At 51.7% G+C, this 10,690-nt stretch overlaps 1 protein-coding gene across 2 annotated transcripts in view; it reads right to left on the bottom strand.

Moving 5' to 3' along the window:
* Positions 1-5,896: 5,896 nt before the first annotated feature.
* Tmem192 (transmembrane protein 192) overlaps positions 5,897-10,690 on the bottom strand; it is a 12,876-nt gene continuing 8,082 nt past the window's right edge. Inside the window, exons 3-5 of one of the 2 annotated variants that reach the window (XM_023714730.1) lie at positions 9,552-9,686; positions 8,739-8,841; positions 5,897-7,067 (exon numbers count right to left, since the gene is read on the bottom strand). In XM_023714730.1, coding sequence (XP_023570498.1) covers positions 6,941-7,067; positions 8,739-8,841; positions 9,552-9,686 — 365 coding nt within the window. In that variant the 3' untranslated portion in view covers positions 5,897-6,940. The remainder of the gene's footprint in view (positions 7,068-8,738; positions 8,842-9,551; positions 9,687-10,690) is intronic. The other variant, XM_004630609.2, reaches the window with a different exon arrangement.

Here is a 10,690-nt window from a genome sequence, read left to right as displayed (position 1 = left end):
GCTTGCCCAGGCCGGCCGAACTTGCAGCCCTGCTTCAGCTTCTCACGCCGCTGGGATCCTAGGTGCGTGTCCGACAGCCAGCCGGACCGGCTGAATGGAAGCATCTCTGGCCCTCATTGCATGCCTTATTTGCGGTTTCCCCGCTTGTAAGAAGCAAGCTTCATTTGGGGCCACAGCTCTAGGGGCCTAGTGAAGCCTCCCTCCCAGGGCCAGCTGAGGCTAGGTCACCTTGGTGGGCTTAAGCGGAGTGCTTCATCCGTCAGCAGCCTCAACACCAGAGGTAGGTGCTCTGTCCCTGCACACCACACCTGCCAGGGCCAAGCACCACAGAAGCCCCCTTTTCTCTTTTTTGGATGATCGTACTAAATTAAGCTGCTCTTGCCGGACTGGATTTGTGCCTCTCCTGACTCTGCCTCCCCGAGGGCTGAGGCGACTGTTAGGACACCACACCTGGCAGGTTGAGCACTTTTGGCAGGTGGGGTTTCCCTGTGGATAATGTTTTACTCGAGCATGTGAGCTCACTGCATTTGGAGGTGCTGGGGTTTCCTGTGTGCTCTGCCCCCACTCTGCCTGCGGGGCCTTCTTGTACTTGAATTATGTTGGGATAAGCTTTTGATTCCATTTCACTTCTGTTTTCAGTTTGTGGCACATGATTTTTTTTTTTTTTTTTTTTTGGGTGCAGAACTGGAGATTCAACTCAGTTCAAGCACCCTTGAGCTTGCCAGGGAAGCGCTTATACTACTGAGCCATCTCCCTGGCCCCAGTGGTTTTGGGGTTTTTTAAAATTTTTTTTAGTTTAGACAGGTCTCCTGTGCAGTTCAGGCCAGTCTCACACTCACAGTGACCTGCCTGCCTCAGCCTCCTGAGTGCCGAGGTCACAGGTGTGTGCCACCATGCCCGGCATGTGTGGTTTGAACCCAGGGCCTGGCCCATATCAGGCCCGTGCTAAACACTGAGCCATGGTCTTGGTGCTTTCAAACCTGTAAGAGCAAGTGGAGAGAGCATGCTTATCTGGCTTGCAGTGTGGACGAGAACAGGTCCCGGCTTCCTCGAAGCTCGTGTTACTTTTGAATTTACTCGCTCTGGCTTATAAATGCAGAATGAAGGGGCTGGCCTAGTGCGAGCTTTTCCCGTGTTGGTAAGGGTTGTTTTTTTGGGGGGGAGGGGTTGTCATTCTGAGATGGTCTCACTCTGCAGTTCAGGCTGGCCTTGAGCTCACTCTCGCACGGGCTGGTCTCAGGCTTGGCAGTGATCCCTGGATTACAGGTGTGTGCCACCACGCCCAGCTACATTTGTGAGATTAGGTCTCATTATGTTACCTGGATGGCTTGTCTCCGTTTCCTTCCCAGCGGCTAGTGAGTGTCGCTGTGCCTGGCGACCCCTTGTTTTATTTTTTGTACTAATACTTATTATATATGCCGTGCAAGGCATATGTCCGCATAGGATGTAATTTTTGTTTTTTCTATCCTGGGAGTTGAATCCAGAGCCTTCACAGTGAGCTACATAAAGAAATGATAAATGAGGGGGCAGCTGTTGAACAGGTTGTAAATGTCATGATGTGTACTGTGCTGAGACACCACACAGTTCCCTGGTGATTTGTGTGGCTGTTCAAAAATAAATTAAGGAAAAGAAGACCTTTGTTTTTTCTTCTGGTGCCGAGGATTGAACCACACAAATGAATTAAGCAATGCTTCGTACCACAGCAGGCTCAGGTACCTGGACAAGTAGAGTTAAATTCAAGTCCATCAGGAGGCGAGGACAGTAAACTACAGTATGGACATGCACTCAAAGGCCACCTAGGTGAGAGGCACTTTAAAGTGCCTCTTTTCTCTCTACACTTCTGTCTCCAGAGTATTGAGGCCAGGGCTGCTTTATTACTGAGCTGTAACCCCGCCCTGCCTCCCTTTTTAGTTTTGCCACAGGTTCTTGCTCAAATGTCCAGGCTTGGTGACCCTCCTGCCTCAGCCTCCTGAGGAATTTGCCCCTGCAGCTGAGAGATGCATTTGAAAGTAATGGTCATCTGGTGAGGTAGCTCAGTGACAAAGCGCTTCCCTGCAGTGTGCAGGTCCTGGGCTTGGTCTGGTATCTCACTGTGTGGAGGACAACAGGGCCAGGCCTGGCAGTGATGAGGAGTGGGCGAACACAGCTGAGAGGCTGTTGGTGTGTTCTGTAACTTAGCAGGGCTTAGGTCTCTCCTTGCATGTGGGGACAGGTTGAAAACTGGCATCAAAAGCTGGCTGAAGTGTACCCAGGAGGCCCTTTTAAATAGATTAAAAGGCTGTGGGGGCCTAGGATGGGAGCCCAAAGCCTGCGGGTCACAAGTCTGACCCCAGGCTGGGCAACTCAAACTCTGGAAGGCCAGCCTGGCCTGCATAGGGGAACACTTGAAACAACCAAATGAAGGGCTGGGATGTAGCTTAGTGCAAAGGCCCTTGGTTCAATTCCCCAGTACTGCACAAAACAAAAACCTCATTAGCCAGGGTGGTGGGATACAGGTGCCATCCCACATTCTAGGGTGGCTGTAGTCCGAGAGTCCTAAGTTCAAGGACAGCTTGGTAATTTAGGGAGTCTCAACAACAATCAGCACTCCCAAGCTTCACTCCCCAGTACTAGGGACAAAAGAGTCCTGGACAGTGCGGCGGAGCTGGAAGGCTGCATCTCCCAGAGGAGTCGTGGCTGGGGTCCCTGTGATGCCCAGGAGGGGCCAGAGGCTCACCCTGCCAAGAGAACGGAGGGCGGAAGTACACCCAGGAGGCCAAGCACATGTAGGAGGTGGGGAGGAGAGACACAGATCTGGAAGCCATAATGGCCAGGGTGACCAAGGCGGCTGCGTGGAGGGTGTGGAAATAGCTACAACTGAGGCAGGGAGAGGAGAGTGAGCCCAGCCTCCTGAGCAAACTAGCAAGACCCTGTCAGAAGTACGAAATAACAAAAGGGGCTGGGAACATGGCTCAGTATAGAGGTTCTGGGTTCAAACTTGAGGATCTAAAAAAGGATTTATAGATGGCCTGTGAAGAATGTAATACTTCTGTACACAGGTACTAATGAAACACTCTTAAAACAGATTAAAAGGGCTAGGGATTTAGCTGTGTCACAGCGCTTACCTGACAAGCATGAGATCCTGAGTTTGAGTCCCAGTACCAGAAAAAACTGGATGACAGTTTTGTATCCAAGATTTATAGCAGTACCTCCTGTTGAGCTTGGAAGGCTGAGGCAGGAAAACTGCCAGTTAGAAGGCAGCATGGATTGCATAGTAAGACTGTCTAAAAAAAGGAACCCAAAAAACTCCCTAGCTTGAGATCATTAAACTAGTAAGTGCCGGGGACATAACTGATCCTCAGCTCCAGGTGAAAAAGCCCCTCATGCAGAGGGCTGGAAAGGAGGGCAAGTAATTGGTCTCACTTGCCATTGGGTTTTGGGAATGGCCAGAGAGCACACAGCATTGCCTGAGTCCTTAAGGAGGTTGCAGTTTAACAAGGCCAGCTGGCTCCTCTGCAGCTGTGCCCCCAAGAGGACAGGAGAACAGGAGCCTCTGGCCACCGTCCATACAGCACCCAGGGCCTGGCAGCATCCTTGGTATTAACAGCCATGCAGGCTTACCTGACTCACTGCCGCCTAGTGGGAACCAGGGACCCTCCTCACTGACAACTGGGGCTGCCACAGGTGCCTAGCGGCTGGTGTACTGCTTGTCACTTGCCCTGCACCCTGTGTGGGAGACCCAGACCCCCAAAGAACTTCCTTTTTGGGGGGGCAGTACTAGGGCTAAAACCCAGGGCCTCTGCACTGAGCTGCACTTCCATCACTTTTTTTGAGACAAGGTTTCATTGTACACTTTCTGGCTTTGAACTCACTTTGTAGCCTAGACTGGCCTTGAACTTGCAGAGATCCTTCTACCTTCCCCTACCCAGTACTGGAATTATAGGCGTGTATCATCATGTCTGGTTTTTGGGGCCAGCACAGCATGGGGTACCAGGGATCGAATTCAGGCCTTTGCACTTGCCAGGCGCGCCCTTCGAACACTGAGCTATCTCCCCAGCCCTGGCTTTATTTTTTGAGGTTACTAAATTGCCCAGTTGAGGTTCAAACTTGCTACCCTGCCTCCGCCTCCCAAAGGTCTGTAATTATAGGACTTCACCATCACACCAAGCAACAAAGAACTTTTTGCCCCAAGTGTCAGCAGTGCTGAGGCTGAGTAGCATTGGAGGAAGTTGAAGAAAACTTGAAAGGGAGAAAGAAAACTCGATTCAAATAAGACTTACACTTAAATTCCTGGAAGGGAAGGGCTGTTGTGTCCGTCTTACTATAGCCTCAGCAGCCTGGGGACCACGGGTGGGTTTGTTCTCTTCAGCACTGAGGAACAGGAGCGCACTAAGCAGGGCTGCAGTGCCCACAAACCACCTGCTTCAGTGCGTGCAGGGGAGAACTTCCAGGTTTGGGGGCCAGGGACACCAAAGGCCACAGGGTCCGGAATGAGGCGTACAGTGATGTGTCTGTCAGGGAGGCCCATGAGGACGTCCACAGTGGGCTCGCGTACTCGGGCGTGGAGGTGTCCAGCTCCTCCACAGGGTGGCTTCCAGGCACTGCTCCACAGTATCTCTGTCCACAGTAACAGCCTCCAACTGTCCTGGCACCCGGACACTCCTCTGCAGCACGTCCCCTGGTGCCTGTGTGCACACATCCCCTTCACACGCTCCTGCTCCACCCCAGTTCTGCCACCTTCTTTCCTCAGCCAAAATATAACCTAATCCTTCTGAGCCAGCGTCTTGCTATCTAGTGCAGGCTGGCCTTGAGCTCACAGCAATCCTCCTGCCTCAGCCACCTGGTGCTGGGATTACAGACCTGTATGATACCTGGCTATCCCATGATTTGTGGACACTACCTTGCCCTGTAAACCAAAGCTCATCCTATGAATTTCAGAAGCTGAATGTAGACCCCAGCCACACTTACATACACATTTAAAAAAAAAAAATACACATTGATCATCTGGTGTTTTCCTTTTCAAAAGGAAAACCAGAGGCCATGTTTATAGCCCTTCCAGGACACAGAAAGCAAGAGGGGGAGGCTGAAGCAGGACCACCAGTTCAGAGTTAGCTTGAGCATCTGTCCAGTGAGACCATGTCTTAAAGTAAAATAAAGAGGCCTGGTGTGGCTCTGTGGCACAGTACTTGTCTAGCATGCACAAAGCTATGGCTTCAATCCCTAGTGCTGCCAAAAAATATGTACAACCTAACAAAGGTACATATTTCCAAAGAGGGCAACAGCTTTGAAACATAGTTTAAAAAGAAAGGAGCTGGGCTTGGTGGTACATGCTTGTAATCCCAGCACTTGGAAGGCTGAGGCAGGAAGATCACAAGTTTGAATCCCACCTGGACTATAGAGCGAGCCAATTAAAAAAAAAAAACAACCAAGAAACAGAATATCCCTTGTTAGTGAGAGCAGTGGCACACGGCCATAATCTCAGCATTTGGAGCTGAGGCAGGACGACAGCAAGTTTGATTCAGTTGAGGAACTTAGAAAAACACTGTCACAAAATAATGTCCAGGAAGTAGCTTAGTTCACCAGGCTGGTATCTAATCTCAGGCCCACCACCAAAGCAAACCCTCCTTTGCTGACCTAGTCCCAGTCATACGTCCCAGTGTAGCCATGTCCAGCTTTTCCGTACAAATCCTGTGCCACTAGCTAACCAAGACCCGAGGGGCGCAGCTGGAAAGGCCCCTCCCCTCACAGCCTTCAACAAACAGGACTATAGCATGGGACAGGTGGCAGGGATCGGATAAACAATGAGCACACCAGGCAACAGGGAAAAGGATGCACTTACTCATAAAGGTACAGCACTTGGATCTCAAGAAATAGAAATGCTTAATACTTGTACAATAATCAGTGACATTTATTCCCATCACAATTTTTTTTTTTTTTTTGGAACCGGGAATTGAACTCAAGCCCTTGTGCCTGCCAGGGTAGCGCTTATTCTATTGAGCCATCTCGCCAGACCCCCACAATTTTAAGAATAACCCAAGACTAAATAGCTCTTTTTTTTTCTCTTGATGGATTTTAAACCTTGGGACTTTTCCTCTCATGGAGCTTAACTTCTTGAGCCAATGAACTGACCCTTAAGAAATATACTGAAAACCCTTAAGAAGAGCGAAGCAAAGGGAAATCTCCAATTCTTCCAGCCTTCGCCAGCACAAGGTGCTGCCCCTGGGGTGTGTCTGGGTAACCTTCACACCCGATTTCTGAAGAAGAAACTAGAATTTGCATAGTAAATCATGCCGTGAGACCTTGGTTCTACAGTTGGTTTTCTGTTGCTTTAGAGACAGGGTTTTGCTCTGATATCCAAGCTGGCCTTCAACTTGAGGCTCTTCTGCCTCAGCCTGCCGAGTGCTGTGACTGTCAGTGTACACCCCATGCCCAGGTTGGGGTCTCTCGGTGAGGACATTCAGTGACAGCTGTGTGTGGGGTATGGCTCCCCAGTGGGGTGCTTGCCACAGGAGGGAAAAATAGGTATGCAGCTTCATGGTCACCAGGGCCAAAGACGCACACAGCACACGTGGTCAGGTAGCAGGGACCCTGCAGGAGGGATGACTCCCCTCTCTGTTTTAACAGCAGAGCTTACTTCTTTCAACACTGTTAGAACACCAGCAAGGTGGGCTCTGTGTGAGGCCCTGGGTCCAATCCCCAAACGCTGATGAACATGACCGTTGGGCCCGAGTCCCCTTGGTGACCACTGATGGCCCGCTGCAGGGCCCTTTCCTGCCACAGTTCCATGGGGTCAAGAGTGCCGAGCACACTGCTAAGCAATGCCCTCTGCAGCTGCAACTCTAAGGTCCTAGGGTTGCAAGCACAACAATGCTGTCCTCAGGGCCCCACATCATCATGGCCTTGGCCAGCTGGGATCCTCAGATGTCCCCTCCAGTGCAGGCCAGTCCAATCCTGCAGCTGCTCAGGTCCGGCCTGGTGGTGAGGCCACAAGAGCCAGCAGCCGCCGACTGAGCAGTGCGTTGTGTCGCTGCAGATAGGCAATGATGTCGGCCTGCTTCTCCACCACCTCCTCCAGGCTCCCTGCAGTCCTGCAAGAGTCAGACAGAGGTCTCCAGTGTCGGCGGATTTGTACCTGGCACATGCATGTTCCTGTTTATTAGGGGCCACCATCCGCACGTACCAGAAACTGGTGCGGGCTGTGAACTCAAGGCTGGCTTGAGCTGTATAGCAAGCCCCATCTCAAAGAGCCAAAAGTACAGAAAGGAGCAAATAAAATGGCTACGAACAGACCTGTGGCGAGACTGTACGCACCTCAGCCCAGCCTTGTGACCCAGGGGCTGTGTGACCACCAACCAAACCTCTCTGCTCCTAGACGTTAATACAAGCACTCAGCATGTGACATGGGCAAGCCCCTCGGGCCCTTATCCCATTTTCTGTGAGCTATGCCAACTTACAGAACATGTTCTGTTTTGTGATGGCTTTAGGCTCTCTTCTCTTGGGTGGCTGTGGGGTGGGCACAGGGGTCTCAGCGCTCTGGGTAGGCTCTCCCAGAGCTGTGGCCTACAGACCTATGACTCAGGTGGCTGGATGATGGCACAACAGGGAGCTGGTGGAGATGGGCAACCAGGGGCGGCAGCGCCTCAAATACAGGCTGGTAGCGGAGGGGGACAGCAAGCAGTGAGGAATCTGCAATGTGGAGACTTTTTCGACACAGGGTCTTGCTATACAGCTCAGGCTGGCCTTGAATCCTCAATGGAGCCCAGGCCTGCCTGGAGCTCATGGTAATTCTCCTGGCTCAGCTTCCCAAGAGCTGGGACTACAGGCGTGCGCCACTGCACCAAGCCTAGCTCTCCTTTCTAAATAACGCGATCCTACTGTTTCTGCTGGCCACAGCACTTCAGCACCATCTATAAACTTCTCAGAGTGGATGCGGCTCTGCGCCTGTCCGCCTGTCCTCATCCTGGCATTGTCTTGATCCAGTGGCACAATTCTGGGCTAATCAATATTTGTGCTCTGCATTATCACTCTTTATCACCCAGAGTAAGGCCTCTGTCGTAATCACAGTGCTAAGGAGGCGGAGACAGGAAGACCTTGAGCTCAGACAGTGTGGGCTCCACAGTGAGATCTCAAAGCCAACCAACCGACACAAATGTAAGGCCTTACTATATTTCATATGCAGCCTCTTTTGCTTGAGATTAATAACTGCCTCATGACCCTGTTGCACTTTTGTTTATATTTCTCCCTCTGGTACTGTGGACAGGGATGGCTACCACTAAGCTTTATCCCCATGTATTTGAGAAAAGGTCTCCCTAAACTGTCCACGCTGACTCCAGCTTGTGATCCTCCTGCCTCAGCCTCCTGGTTGGTATTTAGTAACCGTGTTAGTCCTAAGCTCCACAGCAGACAGGGCCGGTACTTCCGCCATCAGAGCACCCTGGAGAGCAGATGGCAGCAGCAGAGTGGGGCAGGCCTCATGCCCTGGCCCAACGGTGCAGCAGATGAGAGCCGGCAGGGAGCCAGGCGGCAGAGTCAGCCCAGGATGACTGTGTGTCCTGCAGCTCTGAGGCTGACAGGCTGAATGAGAGGGGAACCCCACTTCTACAGCAAGTGCCCCAGGAATTCACCTGTGCTGGGACTGGTCTCGCCCCAACTGAAAAGAAGCAAGCCAAGCACGCCTGCTACCCTGGTCAGCAGCTCTCGGCTCCGGAAAACCCTTTCGGTTCCCTCCACTGAGCTCTGACAGCTCACCTAGCCCTCACCTGAATCCGGTCTCCGAGGCCAGACTGCTGGGATGGGCATAGAGCTTCTCTTCTTCCAGCACATCAGGCTGAGGTTTGGCTCTATTAAATCTTCTAATTTTCACTAAAACAACAAAAGTCACTGTCAGTCCTCAGATTACTGGACCTTAACTATTCTCAACTCCATTCGCTGCAGTGCCATGGGTTGGCTGTTCCTCTCAAACAGCTTAGCAGCCTTAAGACTGCTTCCTGAAGCGAAGCACTGGGGCTGGCTATTAATTTAGACAGTTCCGGGCTGTCATCAGTGGCGCCTGCAGCAGCTGGCACTCACTGTCCCTTGAGCACAGGACTCAGGCGGTACATGTCTCTCCGCTGCTGCACGTGGCTGCTCTTTCCCTGGTTTACAAGAACGGTCAAGCAAAGCTCCACTGCCAGCGCCTGAGCCAGGACTGCGGGACTTCAAAGCCTCCATTCTCCACACTTTATTTTTCTTTTCATTTTTGAGACAGAGTCTCAATGTGTCATCCAGGTGGGTCTCCAACACACAGCGATCCACCTGCCTCAGCCTCACTGGTGCTGAGATTCCAGGTGAGCACAACCACAGCCAGCTATTTTGCTTTTACATTCATTCATTCATCTTTTGGTACTGGGGATCAAACTCGTTTATGCCACTGAACTATCTCCCCAGCCCTTTGCCTTTACTTTTAAATGTAAGACTTCTACTCTGGTTGTCTTTGGGGAAGCAAAAGTTGATGGGGTGTCACCTTATTGATGGCTCAAAGTTAGCAGGATAGCCCAGCATCTCAGCCACGCAGGTGGCTCTGTGCTCCTCACCTGCATACAGGAGCAGCCAGGTCAGGCAGCAGAGCAGCTCCAGGGCCAGCACAGCCAGGATGAGCATGAGGTACAGCCTGCCGCGCCCGGGGAAGGAGTGCTGCACGCCCAGCACCAGCAGCAGCGCCGCATTGCCTGCGGGACAGGACGGAGGTGAGAAGCGCGCCAGTCTCCGTGGTTTCCTGCCCCAACCCCCAAAACGCAGGTGACTTCGGTGTGCAGTAACAGGAGGCTTGCAGAGACCCTGCAAACCCTGGAGTCCTACGCAGCGGCACCCTGTCTTACCCCACCTGAGCTCACACTGGTCAGTGACTGGAGAGTAGGCTGGAGGGGTGTACTGGTTTGTACAGTGTGTCAACTTGAGAAGTTTAGAAGTTTAAGTGACTCAGCAGGGAGCCAGGGTTCTTTCTTTGTAAACATCCTGTGCAAGAAGAGGGCGTGGAGACTGTGAGTTTGCCCCCCACACACACCAGGGCAGCCTGCTTACAGTAAGGAGGGAAGCCACAGCTGTTGCCCCTCCCTTTGCTCTTTGCTCCTTCACCATGAACTACTGCCCTCTGCCATGGCAAGTCCATCTTGGGCCAGCCAAGTACAGACTAAAACATCCACAAACTGTGAGCTAAACAAACCTTCCTTAATTCTGGGTTTGGGTATTTTGTCTCAGCACAAGAGAAAGGTAACCGAGACAAGAGACCAGAGGGCACAGATTTAATGTCTGTATGTCCTGAGACAAGGTCTCACTGTGTAGCTCAGACTGGCCTCCACCTCCAGGAGATCCTCCTGTCTCAGGCTCCCAAGTGCTGGGATTACAGGTGTGCAACACTACACCCAGCTGGCATTATACATTTATAACAGGAACTCCCCGCTGGGCACAGGGTGCCAGTCTGTAATCCCAGTGCGCTGCAAGGCTGAGGCAGGCAGAGTACAGTTGAAGGCCGGCCTCAGCAGCTTAATGATTCAGCAAAATGTCTCAAAATAAATACATTTATAAAAGGTTGGTGAAGGCCTCAGTTCAATTTCCAGAACTGCATGCAAAAAATCAATAGAAGACTTACTTTGGATTAGGCTGCCATCTTTATGTAAAAAATGATGCAGGTTTTGAAGTCTGCACTGTAGCTTCCAGGGCACTTCCACTCCTC

The sequence above is a fragment of the Octodon degus genome, unplaced genomic scaffold (genome assembly GCF_000260255.1).
Source record: "Octodon degus isolate 3935 unplaced genomic scaffold, OctDeg1.0 scaffold00036, whole genome shotgun sequence".
Lineage (NCBI taxonomy): Eukaryota > Metazoa > Chordata > Mammalia > Rodentia > Octodontidae > Octodon > Octodon degus.
The sequence above is the reverse complement of the archived record's forward strand: the minus strand, read 5'-3'. Positions and strand labels throughout refer to the sequence as shown.